The sequence below is a fragment of the Macadamia integrifolia genome, chromosome 11 (assembly GCF_013358625.1).
Source record: "Macadamia integrifolia cultivar HAES 741 chromosome 11, SCU_Mint_v3, whole genome shotgun sequence".
Classification (NCBI taxonomy): Eukaryota; Viridiplantae; Streptophyta; class Magnoliopsida; order Proteales; family Proteaceae; genus Macadamia; species Macadamia integrifolia.
Genome location: NC_056567.1, coordinates 27880342 through 27900086, shown reverse-complemented (window position 1 = coordinate 27900086; position 19745 = coordinate 27880342). Strand labels below are relative to the sequence as shown.

Here is a 19745-nt window from a genome sequence, read left to right as displayed (position 1 = left end):
ATATTAACATAATTAATATTTTTCTTCTATCAAAACAATGCTTTGTGTACTTAATTTTACTTCTAGGCTTTGAACAACAAAACAAATTGCATATTTGTTCAAGCCTGAGTCTTTGAAAACCTTCACATAGGATAATAGTAAGGAAAAATATTTTATGCCTGGGAGCGTGGCCTACGCCATTACCCGCTATGATGTATGCCAAGTTCCTAGACTTGTAATTAAGTGAAAAAGAAAAGGGTAAATAAAAACTATTTCAATATCTTGTGATTAAATAGAAATTTTTCTTTTTTTTAAATAACTTGGGGACCCACTTACCCAAATGGTTACAAGAAGACCTCAAACTTAAATGGAGAATCATTCACCTTCAATATATCATTGAAAACACATTCTTACTTTCCAGCCAAAAAAAAAACACATTCTTATTTTTCATTAAAGCCCAAAATAAAAAGAATATAGTTGATATAAAGCAATGAGGCCATGGATTCATTTTTATATGAGTAAGGAGCTGACAAAATGCCACTACCATTACCAAATTGCTATATTACGAAATTAGATATTTATTCGTGTCATATTCAAACCCGGATCTTAGTGGCGGTGCATATATTCAAGAATTTTTTTTTTTTTTTAACTTTATTTTCTTATTCGGGGTAGGCGGTTAGTCCCAAAACCCAATGAAACGTGGCCCTTTAAAAGACGCACTTACTTATTAGATTAAAATCAATTGGTGATAGTAATGACTTTATTCTACGATAAACTGTTGATCTAGACTCTATGGTTGCCAGGAGACGCTACCTTTCTAGAACCAACAGTTTCTTCTTAGATCTTTATTTCGTCATCAATTGTCACGTGGTCTCAAGTATTTTCATCTGTGATTTAGTGAAAATCGAGACGATAAATTATTATGCTAGTCTTTCTGAGGATTAATCAAGGTATGCATAAGTAGACCCGAATACCTTGATTAAAGAGAAAAAAAAGAAAAGTATCAATATTTGCACTCACATCAATCTCTTCATATTGGACAAGTAAATTTAGAACATTTTGCCCCTCAATATCCCCAAATCTTAAATATTCATATTGGCACATAGCCTTCCTGCATTAAATCAGATTGAATTGTTTTATCTCTCAAAATCTGTGAAAATATCCTCTGCTGCGGATGTGGTGATGCAGCGAGCATCAGATGATCAAAACGACATTGGGGCTCATGTCGATGTCGTTTCGGCCATCCAATGCTTGCCACACTGTCGCTCCCACAGCAGACAATCATCACCCCTCAATATCTTGGTACACAGTTCGCCCTAATTTAAGGTCCCATGGTATTTTCATCCATTTAGCTAATCAGGTATTATAGGCCGTGGCATGTACACATTTCTGTTAAATTGGTTTTTAATTCATAATTGGGTTCAAAGTAATTAAGCTAGTTTAATTATAGTCGAAATTTAACCATGCCAATTGACTAATTGGGATATAAAAAGCCCTTAAATGGATTATAATCGAGCTAAAAAAGGTCAAGTATTTGTTTCATCCTAATTCGGGGACCATCAGGCTAAGCTTGCATCGGGGCTGCCCAATTCTTAATCGATCAGTACTTGATCCTGGCATGTTTAATAATCGACCAGGCCGATTTTACGCTTCAAACCGTTGGTTCAAGTCGGGTCTATCGGTTTAAATTTTGACACTCCGAATCGGTATCGGGTATCACAGGCAAATTTAGACGATGATAAACGGTTAAGCAAACCTTCGTAGACATTGCGTTTAAAAAGGGTATTTTCAAAATCAATTCTATAAATTAGATTTTTTTTATGTGTTTATTTTATTTCTGAAAAATTTATCAGATAATTTTCTCTCTCTTCTCGTTATTCCATGCTTTTCTTTCTCCTTCTATAAACAGGATACTCCTTAGCTTTCTTCTCAGTTAAGAATTCCTCTCTCTCGTTCTCTTGATCCGATCGTCGAAGAGAAACCCTTCTCTGATACCCCTAACTTTACCATCTGAGAATTTATATATATTCCTCCTTTGTATCAGTCTTCTTCGTTACTCTCCGCTTACTCGAGGATTGGATATTGAGAAGGAAAAAAATTACATAGAAGATAAAAAGCCCTACTTTCAATTTTTTTTCTGGTTTAATCCGAGTTTCCTATATTGTTTCCGGCTTAATTGGAACTCTAATTCTGATCGATTATTCGCTGAGAACTGATCGTTCTTCTACCTTACCTCCCATATCAGCAATGCTTTCCTGTGGTTAATTCAAGATGAAGTTGAAGAGAAGAAGAGTTTTAGAAGTGGTATGTTGTTTTCGCTTTATCGATTTGATATGGTGAACTCAATGTTCAATTATAGTGAAGTAATTTTAGGGTTTATGTTTGCTTTCATTGACAGCTGTTTGTTGTTTTGTGTTACATCACAGTGCATTTTAGAGTTTTTGTTGCTACAGAATAGATGGGTTGCCATTTTTTGATATACCCTGTTGCAAAAATTCTACCTTTCAGTACCTAGTTTGTTATTCAAACAGAAACATGCATGTACGTATTCGTTGTTTTGTTGGTGTGTTAGAGGATTTAAGTTGATTTATATATGCTTGACAATATTTCAGCTTATCAGAGAAATTGAATTTTACAATAATTCAAGACTGCAGCTTGTGTATTTTGTTGTTGTCTTTGGTGTTGTTGGATTCTTCTTCTTCCTTCTTTATCATTTTTTGCTATTCAATTATCCCGAGGATTTTTACAAGAAACTGATTTTGTTGACCTGCTTCATTGCTGACATTAGAGACCATATTATTTTTATGAGTTCCGCATGACATCTGTTAGTAAGACATGATAAAACATGATCTCATGTTTCCAGTAGGGAACTACCTTTTGAATGGCCTTTTCTATACGGTTGGATTTTTCTTAAATTTAGCTGCAATCCTTATCCACTTGGGGAAGGCCCTTGTGAAATCTGGGAAACCTAAAAAGTTATGAACTGTTTGTGTGATTCTTGGATGAGAGTTGGTAATCCTAGTAATCAATAGTCTTGGATTTTGTGGTTACTTAACCTCTAAGAAGTTTCTGTACTTTGTGGTTATAGATTGATTAAAGGAGCTCTGTAATTATGGGTTCATTAGTTTGGTGTATGGTATATTGGTATGTGATTGAATAACCATGTGAACTGGATACTTTGAGTTTGAAATTTATCTCTCATCTCCCTTTCGAAAAGAAAAGAAAAGAAAAATTTGTTGTGAATTAGACATTTATGCACTTCAATGTTTTGTGGAATTTAGTGAACCTGTCATGAACCATAAATTTAACACAAGAAAACAGCATAATGGAGATGAAGATAGTTGCAATCAGGAAATAATATGTGGTTAGTACCCCATTGCAAGTTCAGTGATCCCTCTCATATTAAAAAGGATGTTACGTGTTCAATAGAATCAATACCTTGCAAGTTTGTCCATTCTTTGGGACTTGGAGTTGTCTAAAAATCGTGTTTTTCTTTTCCAACCTCTTGAGAGCTACTGATTGAATAAGGAATTTTCACGTGTGATGCTAAAACCTTTCACCTAGGCTTTTGAATGGTGGTTGTCAACATGATGCATCCACCGTCATTTATCTATGCTTGACACTGGCTGTAGAATGCTGCCAGCAGAATCCCCTAACATATAATAGTATAATATGTACTAACTATTATTTTAATATAATATTCTTGCTGCTATCTGCCCTTCTAAAATGTTTGGTGATAATACTAGTTATTATAATACTATTTCAATTACAAATATTGACATATATACATTTGTATAATGTGTAATTATATTTGTATATTCTATACTCTATAGCTTGTTTGGTTTCGTATATACTTTATAATGCAGTCATAGAATTAAGGCTTAGAGATGTAATGTGTCAACAGGTTGTGTCCAGTTATAATAGTACAGCCTTGATTTTTTAAATCAGGCAAATCATAATTGCAGAATTGAGACAGATGACTGAATCATGACAATTGATAATTTAATTTGAATGGGGCCCTGTCTTCCTAGTGCCTGCCCTTTATGTCTTGGAGATGTGGAGGAAGTTAACGTGATGCAGATAAGTGGTATAAACGGGCTTATTTTATTCAAAATAAACTTCGGGTTGGGTTATGTATGTGATGGGCCTCTGATACCATATCTTTTCATCATAATGGCCACTTTAAGGGGGCTTATAATATGGGTTGAGGCTAGGCATACGGGATTAGTTAGGTAAGTGTCTTTGTTTCAGTATTTTAATTGTTATTAAGTGTTTTAGTTAGGCTGGATTTGGATTTGATAAGTCCATTGTTGTCTTGAGTTAGTTTTCTTTATTATTTTAGTTTTCTAGTTAGCTTGTGTGACTTAATTAGTTGAGGATTGGGTTAGGCCTTTCCTTTTTAGTGTTTGAGTATGTTTTTGAGTCTTTTGTATAACTTTGTAAGGGAGTCTAGCATTCTTCATGAGTTTTGATTAATGAAAAGCTTTGTCTTTGCTGCCTATCTTGGTATGCTTTGTGTGTGTGATCCAGCCAACATCTTGTGGCGGGAAGCCCGGGTGCATTGCTCTCTCTTAATAATGCAGATCTGGGGTCTCAAAACCTTGTTTGGATCACTTATGGGCCCACTTTAGACATTCAAATTCCAAATGCAAGGGAGTAGTAGTAGCTCTATAAATAATCTCAAGTTTCCAAGAAGGATGGCATTTTGTAATAAACAGATTCTAAAAAGATCGCAAGGATATGAGAGGGTTTTGATTTATTGGCTATGGGTAAACTAGGAAGGAACAGAAGTATTAATAAGAATGAGAAGGGAAATAGATAAAGTGGGGAATAAGTTAAAAGATATGAGAATCGTGGGACGGTTGGTGGTTGTCTTCTACCTCCAGCTGAGGCAAGAGGTGGAGAACATCAACTCACGAAAATGGAGAACTCATATGCGCACCGACTGATCCTGCTCTTGAAAGGGGAACTCAGTGTTGAGTTCGAGGGGATATCTTGATTGCACACCCACGGCAAACCAAGCATCAATCACAAGGAAGAAAGAGCTGCTGAACCCAAACCAGACGGTAGAACAGAGATCAGATTGGATCTCAGATTGTGATCTCATCACAGGGTAAGGTTTCGGGTCTAAGATTCAAGGACTGAGGTCTCCCATGTGAGGAATGCCTCAAAATTTTAGGTCAAATAGACCAGTCACAAAGGAGAACAAACCCAATTTCTTTGGGCTGCAACCTTCGCCCATAACAGGGTACCGATAACAGTAACAGAGAATAGAAGAGTAGGAAGGGAAGAAGAAGAAATCAAGAGGGAGGAGGAGGAGAGAGAGAGAGCTCGCATTGAGGGAGGGGGGAGGGGAAGGAGAGGTCACACGACCATTGTAAACGTACCTACCATGCACCAAAACAATTCAATAAACTTTCATTCTTCAAAACTGAAATCTCAATTGTTTACATTGGTATAAATAATAAAAGAGGCCCAACAGGAAAGGAATCCTACTCTAATTTGGAAACTTAAATGAAACTAATTGGAAACTAAATCCTAAGAGTTGTCTCCTACTTAAGCAATCAAAATAAAAGATTGCATGTTAATCCCAAAGTAGAAGTAAATAAAATCATAAAAGATCCTAATAGTTTTGATCCCAAATTGGATCTGGTTCAACTCCATCTGGATACCCATACGGGTTTGGATCGGTCCAAGGCTGTGCACCTCCATCACCTTAATCTTCTTTTTCCTGTTGAATCTTACTTGACTAACTTGAGTGAAGATAGCATAGGAATATCACAAAGATGTTGCCCATGTCTCCTCTCTTATTTTAATGAGCAGAATGCTACCCAACATAAAGTAATGCTAAGATTAACTTTGAAAATACCAAAACTGCCATATAAAGAGATCAGAGTTATCATATGAAGAGTTAGAGTTGTTAATCAAAGCCAAACTAGCAGTGATGTATAAAAGGCCAATATAATGGATCAAACCCAAAAGTAACTTATCTTTTTGGTGGTCCCTGTGTGTTGGCTGGAAAATTCTTCTAGGCGTTTTTTTATCCTCAAAACAGTAGTATTGCTGCTGCATTATTTCCATTCAGTTCTGCACTTTAACCAGTCACCAGCTAGTAATCTGTTTAGTATTGCTGCTTGCATTATTTACAGAACTGCACTTCTACTATATACTAATTTGTTAATGTTCCAAGATATCGTTTTTGCTAGTGATTTTTTTTTCCTTGTCATATATGGTTTCATCGAGGCAGTAATGCTAATTTGCAGTTAGAAACATGTGGACTAATTTGAATATATTTATTTGATTCCAGCCACCAAAAATCAGATCTTTTATCAACAGCGTCACTGCTGTTCCACTTGAGAATATCGAAGAACCCTTAAAAGGGTTTGTCTGGGAGTATGATAAGGTGCAATTTCTTAAATTTTTAGTTGTTTGGGTTATTTAAAGTTGAATACAGTTTTGTTGATTCTTGTCTGAATTTACTTGGAGCAGGGAGATTTTCATCACTGGGTTGATCTTTTCAATCATTTTGATTCATTCTTTGAGAAGCATATAAAATCGAGGAAGGATTTACTGTTAGAGGATAACTTTTTGTCTGCTGATCCTCCTTTTCCAAGGGAAGCTGTTCTGCAAATTCTTCGTGTTATTCGGATCATTTTGGAGAACTGTACAAACAAGCACTTCTACAGCTCTTACGAAGTATGTTTACTTTCCTCTAGGATTTGCCTGTTCTTTGTCAGTTATGCAAGATGAGGGGATTTTCTTCTGGTGGTTTAATTTTGTTATCTACTACCTTGCATTTGATCTGTTGGTTACTAAATTAGACACACCAATTGGTTCTGCTAATGTTTTACTGTCCACTTCTATCTATTATTTTTTTTACCCCCATAGTCTCTCTCTTTATTTTTTATTTATTTATTTAAATTTTTTTTTTTAATTCTTATTTTGTTTTACTTTTGACAATGCAGCAGCATCTTTCATCTCTTCTTGGTTCTACCGATCCAGATGTGGTTGAGGCTAGCCTACAAACTTTGGCCGCATTCTTGAAGAAAACAATTGGGAAGTGTTCCATACGAGATGTTTCTCTGAGTGCAAAGTTATTTGCCTTTTCACAAGGTTGGGGAGGCAAGGAAGAAGGCCTTGGATTAATTGCGTGCTCTGTACAGAATGGTTGCGACTCATTTGCATATGAGTTAGGTAGCACCCTCCATTTTGAGTTTTATGCAGTTAATGATTTGTCAAATGGACCTACAACCAGTGAACAATCAACCCAAGGCCTACAAGTTATTCATTTGCCTAACATTAACAGTCATCAAGAGGGTGATCTTGAGCTCCTGAATAAGTTAGTGACAGAGTATAATGTACCTCCTAGTTTAAGATTTTCACTTTTGACGAGATTGCGCTTTGCAAGAGCTTTTGGTTCTTTAGCCTCTAGACAGCAGTATATATGCATTCGCTTATATTCCTTTGTAGTTCTTGTTCAAGCAGGCAATGATGCTGATGACTTGACTGCTTTTTTTAACAATGAACCCGAGTTCATCAATGAACTGGTATCATTATTAAGTTATGAAGATGAAGTTCCTGAAAAGATACGTATTCTAGGTATTCTATCATTGGTAGCTCTTTGCCAAGATCGGTCCCGTCAACCATCTGTACTTACTTCTGTGACATCTGGTGGGCATCGGGGAATCTTACCCAGTCTTATGCAGAAGGCCATTGATTCTATTACCAGTGACTCCTCAAAATGGTCTGTTGTATTCGCAGAGGCTCTCTTATCACTTGTCACTGCTTTGGTTTCATCTTCTTCAGGTTGTTCGGCTCTGCGTGAAGCAGGATTTATACCAACTCTTCTTCCTCTTCTTAAAGATACAGATCCCCAACATCTGCATTTGGTCAGCACTGCAGTTCATGTTCTTGAGGCTTTTATGGACTACAGTAATCCAGCTGCTGCGTTGTTCAGAGACTTGGGGGGTTTAGATGATGCTATTGCACGCCTGAAAGTGGAAGTATCCTATGTAGAAAAGGGTTCAAAGAAACATGGTGAAGACTCTCAATGCAGTAAGAAAGGCAAAGAAGTCATCCCAAGTACTTCGAATGATGTAGATAATATGCAGCCCCTCTACTCTGAAGCTTTAGTTGCTTATCATCGGCGGTTGCTGATGAAAGCTTTACTTCGTGCTATATCACTTGGAACTTATGCCCCTGGAAGCACATCTCGTATTTATGGTTCAGAGGAGAGTTTATTGCCACACTGCTTATGCATTATTTTTAGAAAAGCAAAGGAGTTCGGTGGTGGAGTGTTCTCGCTTGCAGCAACTGTGATGAGTGATCTTATTCATAAAGATCCTACCTGTTTTCCTGTGTTAGATGCGGCTGATCTGCCTTCTGCCTTTTTAGATGCTATAATGGGGGGCATTCTTTGCTCTGCTGAAGCAGTGAGTTGCATTCCACAATGCTTGGATGCCTTGTGCCTGAACAATAGTGGCCTCCAAGCTGTGAAGGATCGTAATGCTTTGAGGTGCTTTGTGAGAGTATTTACTGCTCGAACATATTTGCGTGCACTTACTGGTGATACTCCAGGGTCCTTGTCTAGTGGACTAGATGAGCTAATGCGTCATGCTTCCTCATTGCGTGGGCCTGGAGTAGAGATGTTGATGGAGATTTTAAATACTATTGTGAAGATCGGATCTGGAGTAGAAGCCCCTTCATCGTCCACTGATTCCATCTGCTCCTCCACTCCTGTTCCTATGGAAACTGATGCAGAAGAGAAGAACTTGTCATCTGATGATGGAGAGTCGTCCAAGATGGAATGTGTTGAGCATACAACCGAGCCATCTTCTGATGGTTCTTTAGTGAATATTGAATCTTTTCTTCCTGAATGCATAAGCAATGCGGCTCGCCTTCTTGAAACAATTCTTCAGAATGCTGACACATGCCGGATCTTTATTGAGAAGGAGGGTGTTGAAGCTGTTCTGCAGTTGTTTACTTTGCCGTTAATGCCTCTTTCTGTATCTGTTGGTCAGAGTATATCTATTGCTTTTAAGAATTTCTCACCCCAGCATTCTGCTGCTCTGGCTCGTTCTGTATGCACGTTCTTGCGGGATCATTTGAAATTAACTGATGAACTATTAACATCTGTTGGAGGGACTCAGCTTGTTGAGCTGGAAGCTGGAAAACTAACAAAGGTGTTGAGATGTCTCTCTAGTCTAGAAGGTATTCTGTCTGTTTCCAACTTTCTGTTGAAGGGGACTACTACTATGGTATCTGAATTGGGTTCAGCGGATACTGATGTCTTGAAGGATCTGGGAAAGGCGTACAGGGAAATACTGTGGCATATTTCGTTGTGTAGTGACACCAAGGTGGATGAGAAACGGGATGCGGATCAAGAAAGTGGTCATACAGATGTGGCATTATCTAATGCTGCAGGAAGAGAAAGTGATGATGATTCAAACCTCGTTCCACCTGTGAGATACAGGAATCCTGTTAATATAAGGAATGGTTCTCAGTCGCACTGGAGTGGGGAACATGAGTTTCTATCAGTGGTTCGAAGCGGTGGAGGTTTACATCGTCATGGTAGACAGGGTTTGGCACGGTTGCGGGGTGGAAGGTCCAATCGACATCTGGAGATTTCAACCATTGATTCAGAAGGTTCTGCAAATGTATCTGAGACTTCTTCTGCCCAAGATGTTAAAAGGAAAAGTCCTGATGTTATGGTCATGGAAAATCTGAATAAGCTTGCATTTGCTATGCGCTCTTTCTATGCGACTCTTGTTAAGGGATTTGCATCTCCAAACCGTCGCAGAGCGGACTCTGGGTCACTGAGTTCTGCTTCTAAGATCCTTGCAACTGCCCTGGCTAAAATCTTCCATGAGGCTCTTAGTTTCCCAGGGCATTCTACATCTGCTGGTCTTGAAACTTCATTATCAGTCAAGTGCCGGTATCTAGGAAAGGTTGTGGATGACATGGCTGCGCTAATATTTGATAGCAGAAGACGTACCTGCAATACTGTCCTGGTAAATAACTTTTATGTACAGGGAACCTTCAAGGAGCTTTTGACCACATTTGAGGCTACAAGCCAGTTGCTTTGGACACTTCCTTATTCTATTCCTCCGTCTGGTAATGATCAAGAAAAGGCAGTTGAAGGGAGCAAGTTGTCTCACAATACATGGTTGTTTGATACATTGCAGAATTATTGTCAAATGCTTGAGTACTTTGTTAATTCTTCTTTACTCTTGTCTCCAACATCTGCATCTCAGGCTCAGCTGCTTGTTCAGCCTGTTGCAGCAGGATTGTCAATTGGGTTATTCCCTGTTCCGAGGGATCCAGAAGTGTTTGTTCGTATGTTACAGTCTCAGGTTCTGGATGTGATACTTCCTGTATGGAACCATCCCATGTTCCCTAGTTGCAACCCGGCTTTCATAACGTCAATGGTTTCACTTGTTACTCTTATATACTCTGGCGTTGGAGATGTAAAACGGGGTCGGAATGGTGTTGGAGGAAGCACAAGTCAACGTTTCATGGGTCCTCCTCCAGATGAAGCTACCATTGCTACTATAGTTGAGATGGGTTTTAGTAGGGCAAGAGCAGAGGAAGCGCTGAGACGGGTGGAAACAAATAGTGTTGAGATGGCTATGGAGTGGTTGTTTAGTCATGCTGAAGATCCTGTGCAGGAGGATGATGAGCTGGCTAGGGCACTTGCATTGTCACTGGGCAATTCATCAGAAACAACGAAAGAGGATAGCTCTGATAAGTCACGAGATGTATTGGAAGAAGATAAAGGAGCTGATCCACCTCCCATCGATGATGTTCTTGCTGCATCTATGAGGTTGTTTCAGAGCAGTGAATCAGTGGCCTTCCCATTGACGGATTTGCTTGTGACTCTTTGCCATCGGAACAAAGGAGAAGATTGTCCGAAGGTGGTGTCTTATCTTATTCAACAGTTGAAGCTTTGCCCATCAGATTTTTCAAGGGACACCAGTGCATTGTGTACAATATCACATATTCTGGCCCTGCTTCTTTCTGAAGATGGCAGTACACGAGAAATTGGTGCAAAGAATGGTCTTGTCTCCACTGCAATAGATATATTGAGAAATTTCAAGGTGAAAAATGACTCAGGAGAAGTGGTTCTTGCACCAAAATGTATTAGTGCATTGCTGCTTATCCTAGACAACATGTTGCAGTCCAAACCCAGAGTTTCTTCTGAAAGTGCTGAAGGACTTGTCACAGAGTCTTTAGTTGACTCATCTGGAGAGAATGCTTCCTCATTGCTGCCTACAGATAAGAAACCTGCTTCAGATGCTGATGAAAAACAATCTAGCAATGCATTTGAGAAGATACTTGGGAAGTCTACTGGTTGTATGACACTTGATGAGTGTCACAGAGCCCTAGCAGTTTCATGTGAGTTTATAAAGCAGCATGTTCCAGCTCTGGTTATGCAAGCTGTTTTACAGTTATGTGCTCGTTTAACAAAAACACATGCTATAGCTATGCAATTCCTTGAGAGTGGAGGCTTGGCTGCTCTTTTTAGTCTTCCAAGAAGTTGTTTCTTTCCGGGGTATGACAGTGTGGCATCCGTTATTGTTCGGCATCTCCTTGAGGATCCACAGACCTTACAAACAGCTATGGAGTTTGAGATACGGCAGACACTGACTGGCATCCTCAGCCGGCATGCTGGTCGTCTTTCACCTAGAACATTTTTGACATCCATGGCATCTGTTATATCCAGAGACCCTGTGATTTTTATGAAAGCTGCAGCTGCTGTTTGTCAGTTGGAATCTTCTGGAGGGAGGACTAATGTTGTTTTATCAAAGGAAAAAGAGAAGGACAAGGACAAAATGAAAGCACCTGGTATTGAGCTTGGGTCTTCTCATGAGTGTGTTCGACTGCCTGAAAATAAGCTTCATGATGGACCGGGTAAATGTTCAAAAGGCCATAAAAGGATTCCTGCGAATCTTACTCAAGTAATTGACCAGCTTCTGGAAATAATAATGAGTTACCCATTGCCAAAGAAACAGGAAGAGTGTGTGAGCTCTTTATCTCCTATGGAGGTTGATGAACCTGCTACCAGGGAGAAGGGAAAGTCAAAGGTTGATGAGACGAAGAAAATGGAATCTGATAACCTCTTGGAGAGGTCAGCAATGCTAGCGAAGGTGACTTTCGTGCTTAAGTTGATGAGTGATATTCTTCTCATGTATGTTCATGCAGTTGGTGTTATTTTGAGAAGAGATATGGAGACATGCCAAATCCGAGGAGCCAATCAAGTAGATGGACCTGGACATGGTGGGATACTGTATCATATTTTGCATCAGCTTCTTCCACTATCATCAGATAAAAGCGCAGAGGCGACTGAAGAATGGAGAGTCAAGTTGTCTGAAAAGGCTTCATGGTTTTTGGTAGTTCTGTGCGGTCGTTCTGGTGAAGGGCGTAGACGAGTGATTGGTGAAATAGTGAGAGCATTTTCTTCACTCTCAACCTCTGGTAGCAATTCTTCCAACATCTTTTTAGTGCCAAATAGAAAGGTCTTGGCCTTTGCTGATTTGGTTAATTCCATTTTGTCCAAAAATTCATCTTCCAGCAACTTGCCAGGTCCTGGTTGCTCACCAGACATGGCAAAAACCATGATAGATGGAGGAATGGTCCAATCTCTTACTGGTATACTTCAGGTAATTGACTTGGATCATCCTGATGCTCCAAAAGTTGTAAATCTTATAGTCAAGGCCTTGGAGAGCTTAACAAGGGCTGCTAACGCTAGTGAGGAAGTTTACAAATCAGATGGGGCCAACAAGAAAAGGTCTACAGGCACAAATGGAAGAACAGAAGATCAGACAAATACTTCTTCTTCCAGAGAAGCTGTGGAACATGATCAGAACAGGAACAGTCAAGAGGAAGCCAGAGATACAACACAGACTGAACCACAGCAGCAGGGGACTTCTCATAATGCAGGGGATCATGAGGAGAATCGAAACCAAACAATGGAGCATGATATGAGAATTGAAGTGGAGGCTACGACCTCTAACCCCCCTATGGGGCATCGGGTGGAGTTCCCACATGACGAGATGGTGGAAGGTGGCGTCTTACGCAATACGGATGGAGTTGACATGACTTTCCAAGTTGAACATAGGACAGATGATGATATGGGTGATGAAGATGATGAAGACATGAGGGATGATGGTGAGGATGACGAGGAAGACGATGATGAAGATGAGGAGGAGGATGAAGATATAGCGGAAGAGGGTGCTGCCTTGATGTCTCTTGCTGATACAGATGTAGAGGACCATGATGATAATGGTCTAGGAGATGATTACAATGATGATATGATTGATGATGAAGAAGAAGATTTCCATGAGAATCGTGTTATAGAAGTAAGGTGGAGGGAAGGTCTGGATGGTTTAGATCATTTGCAGGTTCTTGGGCGACCTGGAGCTGTGATTGATGTTGCATCTGAGCCCTTCCAAGGGGTTAATGTTGATGACATATTTGGTCTTCGCCGGTCCTCAGGTGCTGAACGCCGCCGTCAAAGTGGGAACAGGACTTTCCTTGAGCGATCTGGTTTAGATGGAGGTGGTTTCCAACATCCACTTCTCCTAAGGCCATACCAGTCCGGGGATTCATCTTCCTTATGGTCTTCGAGTGGGAACTCATCCAGAGATTTAGAAGCTCTGTCAGCTGGAAGTTTTGATGTAGCCCATTTTTATATGTTTGATGCTCCTGTTCTTCCATCTGAACATGGATCAGCAACTCTCTTTGGTGACCGCTTGGTCGGTGCAGCTCCACCACCTTTGATTGATTTTTCGCTGGGTATGGATCCTTTACATATGGCAGGACGAAGAGGACCAGGTGATGGTCGTTGGACTGATGATGGTCAGCCTCAGGCTGGTGGTCAAGCGGTTACCATTGCACAGGCAGTGGAGGAACTGTTCATTTCTCAGCTACGTAGTGTTGCTTCTGTGAACAGTCCTCCAGCTCAAAGGCATTCTGAGAACTCAGGGCCACATGACAAACAGCAATCAGATATCCTAATAAATGTTGATAGTCAACCACTGGTAGTGGGTGATAATGCAGTCAGCCAACCGAATGAAGCTCAGCGTCAAGAAATTGGGGCAGGATCAGCACATCATCAAGAGAATCCAGTGGCTGAAAGTGATTCTTGTCTTCCTGAATCATCAAATGGACAAGCCAATGCAGATGCTGCTGTGCATGAAGCAGATGAGGGTCTACTGGCACTGGGATCTTTGTTAAGACAACCCAATATGTTGCTAAATGGCAATGAAAGTATGGAAATTGGGGATTTTAGTGCTACTGCTGGACAGTCGGAGGTAATCCCTGAGGTTGTTATACTGTCCAATGACTTGGGTGGTGATCCCCAGAGTCAAAACGGATTTTCCATGCATGCAAATTCCCAAGATGTGGAACTTCAAAGTGCAGGTTGTGATGGACCTCTGAGAACAGATAGTCAGTCCACTAACCATACCGTGGTGGATTCTTGTTCTCAATTGCCTGATGTAGGCGATGGTCATATTTCTCCAGCTCACATGAGTGCTGATGTTGATATGGCTGGTGCAGACTTTGTCGACACTGAAAGGAATCTAATTGGGCACCACTTGCTTATTTCTGATGATGGAGTGGATGCATCAGCTATGCGAAGCCCTGTAGTTGCGCAAGATGCAAATAATGGAGATCAAGCCAGTAGTAATAATGAGGCATCTATTGCTAACATTATCGATCCAACCTTCTTGGAGGCACTACCGGAAGATCTACGGGCAGAAGTTCTAGCTTCCCAACAAGCCCAGTCTGTTCAGGCTCCGAATTTTGTACCCCCATCTGCAGAAGATATTGACCCCGAGTTTTTAGCTGCCCTCCCTCCTGATATCCAAGCAGAAGTTTTAGCACAGCAACGAGCACGAAGGTTACAAACTCAGCAAGCTGATGGACAACCAGTTGACATGGACAATGCTTCTATAATTGCTACTTTCCCTGCTGATTTGCGTGAGGAGGTAAGTATCTTTTCCTCTCTACTGTTAGTTTTTTTGTTATCAAATTGTATTGATGTGCTCCTTTGCTTCTATTCAGGTTCTTTTGACTTCTTCTGAAGCAGTTTTGTCTGCACTACCTTCTCCATTACTTGCTGAAGCCCAAATGCTCCGAGATAGAGCTATGAGCCATTATCAGGCTCTTAGTCTTTTTGGAAGCAGCCACAGGCTTAATGGTAGGAGAAATAGTCTGGCTTTTGATAGGCAGACAGTTATGGATAGGGGAGTTGGAGTTACAATAGGTCGAAGGGCAGTTTCTGCCATTGCAGACAGCTTGAAGGTTAAGGAAGTTGAAGGTGCGCCTCTTTTAGATGCCACTGCTTTGAAAGCATTGATTCGGCTCCTAAGATTAGCACAGGTAATGGTCTATTCCTGTGATACTTAGTGAACCAGGATGTTTCACTTTCAGCTTTTCTAAATCTGTGGATTTTTATTTTTTTTTTGGGGGTAAAATGTCATGTCGTTAAAAGTATTTTTGAAGAAAAGGCGAGAGAATGTTGGACATGGAAAAAGAAAAAAGTGGACTGTTAGATGTCACGATGGATGGAAAATCATGAAATATATATGGTTGAAATAATTGAAATGAAGTGGTGAATTATTGTAACCAGTGCAATTTTAATCAGCTATAGCCAGACGATGCAGAACATTTATAGATCTATAAGTAGCAAAAAAAAATAGAGTAGCAAGAAGTAAAATCAAGCATCATTAGACATCCTAGTCAGCAGTCAGCCAGAATAGTTGGATCATGTGGATGAGTTTGAAATCGAAGCCTTTGTATGTGCTAATATAACAAATCTAAAGCCATGGACCATGCATACCATACAATTATCTTCTTGTTTGTTTGGCTAGAACGTGTTCATTATAGTTATTGACATTTGATGAATACATCTTGCTTACTGCTTAGGACAGAGCTAATGCCATCATTGACCAATGATTGAGATTATTTTTTTTATTCTTCGTCAAATTATTTTCTATCAATAGATTCTTTGGTAAATTGTTCTGCTAACATGCTAGACCCCACTTCCTAACTATTTCTTGTTTCCTTTGCATGTGAAGCCTCTTGGTAAAGGTCTTCTCCAGAGGCTCTTGTTGAACTTATGTGCACATAGTGTGACACGGGCAAGTCTACTTTGCCTTTTGCTTGATATGATCAAACCTGAAGCTGAAGGTTTTATTGGTGGATCAACACCAACTACTACTCAGAGGCTCTATGGTTGTCAGTGGAATGTTGTTTATGGTCGACCGCAGCTGTCAGATGGTACTATTTTTGACTGATAGGATCATTAGTTTCTTTGAAAATTGCTTTTAGGCATAGATTATTTATTTATTTATTTTTTTTTTGTTCTTATGTAGGTCTTCCACCACTTGTATCACGTCGAATTCTTGAGATTTTGACATATCTGGCAACCAATCATACTGCTGTTGCAAATATCCTGTTCTATTTTGATCCTTCATTGATCCCTGAATATCCAAGTCCCACAGATTCAGAAGCCAAGAAGGAGAAAGGTAAAGAGAAAATAGTGGAAGGAACAGATTCATCGAACCTGCTGGAAACTTCTGAGAAAGGGGATATACCTCTTATATTGTTCCTGAAGCTCTTAAATCAACCTCTGTTCTTACGCAGTAATGCACATCTTGAACAGGTATGCCTAAGGTCCTGGAAGAATTCAATTTTCCCATTCCATTCTCTTTGTAATTGGTTTCAAAATATCTTTTCTGCAGGTCATGGGCCTACTTCAAGTAGTTGTCTATACTGCAGCATCGAAGGTCCAGTGTCAGCCTCATTCTGGACAGGTTACAACAAATTCCCAGAGTGTACCTGTTGATGAAGCCTCTGTTGATATGGAGAAAAGTGAACCTCTCTCTGAACCAGATCCCAATCAACGGTTGGAAAGAAGTACCAGTGCTGAGGTACCCACTTCTGACGGGAAGAAAACTTTCAGTCCATATGATGTCTTCTTGCAGCTCCCAGAGTCTGATTTGCATAATCTGTGTAGCCTTCTTGCTCATGAGGGGTAATTTTCATGGACCGATCTTTAGTTCTTGATGTTAAACCTGGTTTATTCGTTAATTGCTCTCTCTCTCTCTCTCTCACACACACACACACACACACACACACACACACATGCAGCGTGCGTGCACGCGCTCACACACCCATTCCCCGACCCACCCACCCACGCACCCACCCATGCACCTATCCTCCATAAACCCAGACCCACACAAAACCCATGTGCACATACAATGCATCTCTATTTATGGTGGAGTATCAGTATGACTAATTTGTTGTAATTTACCAGGCTATCGGATAAAGTCTACTTGCTTGCGGCTGAGGTACTGAAGAAGTTGGCCTTTGTAGCTCCACCACACCGGAAATTCTTTACTTCAGAGTTAGCAGGTTTAGCTCATGGTTTGAGTAGTTCAGCGGTTGCTGAACTTGTTACTCTAAGGAGTACACAGATGCTGGGGTTGAGTGCTGGGTCGATGGCCGGGGCTGCAATCTTACGTGTGCTTCAAGCACTTAGCACACTCACTTCCCCTGTAATTGATGCTAACAAGTGTCAAGAAGATGATGGTGGACAGGAAGAACAGAGCATCATGTGGAAGCTAAATGTCGTGCTTGAGCCGTTGTGGCAAGAATTGAGCGATTGTATCAGCACAACAGAGACAAAACTAGGCCAGAGCTCCTCTTCTTTTCCAATGGCAAATACAAACACTGCAGACCATGTTGGAGGCGCCTCTTCTCTTTCCCCTGCTCTTCCTCCTGGAACTGAGAGACTTTTGCCATTTATTGAAGCTTTTTTTGTTTTATGTGAGAAGCTACAAGCAAATCATTCTGTCATGCAGCAAGATATTGTCAATGTTACTGCAAGAGAAGTGAAAGAATCTGCTGGGAGTTCATCAGTGCCGTCCACAAAATGTGGTGTGGCTGCCCAGAGATGGCCTGATGGTGCAGTCACCTTTGCAAGGTTTGCTGAGAAGCACCGCCGCCTGTTGAATGCATTCATCAGACAGAATCCAGGGTTGCTGGAGAAATCACTTTCTATGATCCTGAAAGCACCGAGGTTGATCGATTTTGATAACAAGAGAGCATATTTTCGCTCAAGAATCAGGCAGCAGCATGAGCAACACCCTTCTGCACCTCTGCGCATAAGTGTTCGACGGGCTTATGTCCTGGAGGACTCCTATAATCAGTTGCGAATGCGTCCAACTCAAGACCTCAAGGGACGATTGACTGTTCAATTTCAAGGTGAAGAAGGGATTGATGCCGGTGGTCTGACGAGAGAATGGTATCAATTGCTTTCAAGGGTCATATTTGACAAAGGAGCTTTGCTTTTCACGACTGTGGGGAACAATTCAACATTTCAACCGAACCCCAATTCTGTTTACCAAACTGAACATCTTTCCTACTTCAAATTTGTGGGCCGTGTGGTATTGTCCATTAGCTTGTTTATTTTTGTTATACATTTAAGTTTGTTGTGGTGGATTCTCAGACCAGATATCTGTCTGGCCTTCTACAGGTGGCTAAGGCACTCTTTGATGGTCAACTTTTAGATGTTTATTTTACTCGCTCCTTCTACAAGCACATCCTTGGTGTAAAGGTGACTTATCATGATATAGAAGCAGTTGATCCGGATTACTACAAGAACTTGAAATGGATGTTGGAGGTAAGTGAAATCAATAATATAAAATATGTTTTATGCTCCTGCACAATGTTGCAGTTATGTTGGTAGTGTTTATATGGAAAATGCTAACGTCTTTGTTTCTCTTTAAATCAGAATGATGTGAGTGAAATACCGGACTTGACATTTAGCATGGATGCTGACGAGGAGAAGCACATACTTTATGAGAAAACTGAGGTATGGGGATTGCCAAAGGTTACATTGTATGCTTGTTTTCCCTCTTCGAATTTTGCCCGAACTTCTACACAGTTATGAATTTTGAAAATTTTGATCCCTATAACTGCTTCCCACCATATATTGGGCTAATACGCATATGTGATATATATATATATATATTCCAATTTTTTCTGATAATTTTTTTTGTTAAGTCTCTTTGATTCTTATTCTTCGCAATGGTCATGCTTTTTGAAAGGTCACCGATTATGAGCTTATTCCTGAAGGAAGGAATATCAGAGTAACAGAAGAAACAAAGCATGAGTATGTAGACCTTGTGGCTGATCACATTCTGACGAATGCCATCCGTCCTCAAATTAATTCCTTCCTAGAAGGTTTTAATGAATTGGTTCCACGAGATCTTATTGCAATATTTAATGATAAAGAACTTGAGCTTCTAATCAGTGGACTTCCAGAAATCGATTGTGAGTTGACTTACCATGACACAGTACTTCCTATCCCACCACCCCCCCCCCAAAAAAAAATAATAAATAAATAAATAAAAAAAGAAGAAAATGGCGCATTACTTTTGTACTATCACCTGCAAGTTCATTTCTTTTAATGTTTCTTCTCTCGACTGTACAGTGGATGATTTGAAGGCCAATACCGAGTATACTGGTTATACAGCGGCATCTAGTGTTGTACAGTGGTTTTGGGAGGTCGTCAAAGCCTTCAACAAGGAGGATATGGCAAGGTTCTTGCAGTTTGTCACGGGAACATCAAAGGTATTTTCTCATTCAGGTGATCTATTTACATGTTGCTTGAAGTTTAAGATTATCGTCAGATAATGAGACTTACAATTCAAAAGGTTAGACACCTTTCTGCTTCTTTTTTTTTGGGGGGGGGG

The 19745-nt window shown here is 40.2% G+C and overlaps 1 protein-coding gene across 3 annotated transcripts in view; it reads left to right on the top strand.

Moving 5' to 3' along the window:
• The first annotated feature begins 1869 nt into the window (after window positions 1-1869).
• The window catches only part of LOC122093328 (E3 ubiquitin-protein ligase UPL1-like), a 21916-nt gene continuing 4040 nt past the window's right edge, over window positions 1870-19745 (top strand). For 2 of the 3 annotated variants that reach the window (XM_042663636.1, XM_042663635.1), the window contains exons 1-13: window positions 1870-2283; window positions 6287-6382; window positions 6469-6675; window positions 6945-14969; window positions 15046-15363; window positions 16062-16263; window positions 16359-16648; window positions 16728-17020; window positions 17303-18434; window positions 18524-18670; window positions 18782-18862; window positions 19098-19323; window positions 19484-19623. In XM_042663636.1, coding sequence (XP_042519570.1) covers window positions 2251-2283; window positions 6287-6382; window positions 6469-6675; window positions 6945-14969; window positions 15046-15363; window positions 16062-16263; window positions 16359-16648; window positions 16728-17020; window positions 17303-18434; window positions 18524-18670; window positions 18782-18862; window positions 19098-19323; window positions 19484-19623 — 11190 coding nt within the window. In that variant the 5' untranslated portion in view covers window positions 1870-2250. The remainder of the gene's footprint in view (window positions 2284-6286; window positions 6383-6468; window positions 6676-6944; window positions 14970-15045; window positions 15364-16061; window positions 16264-16358; window positions 16649-16727; window positions 17021-17302; window positions 18435-18523; window positions 18671-18781; window positions 18863-19097; window positions 19324-19483; window positions 19624-19745) is intronic. The other variant, XM_042663637.1, reaches the window with a different exon arrangement.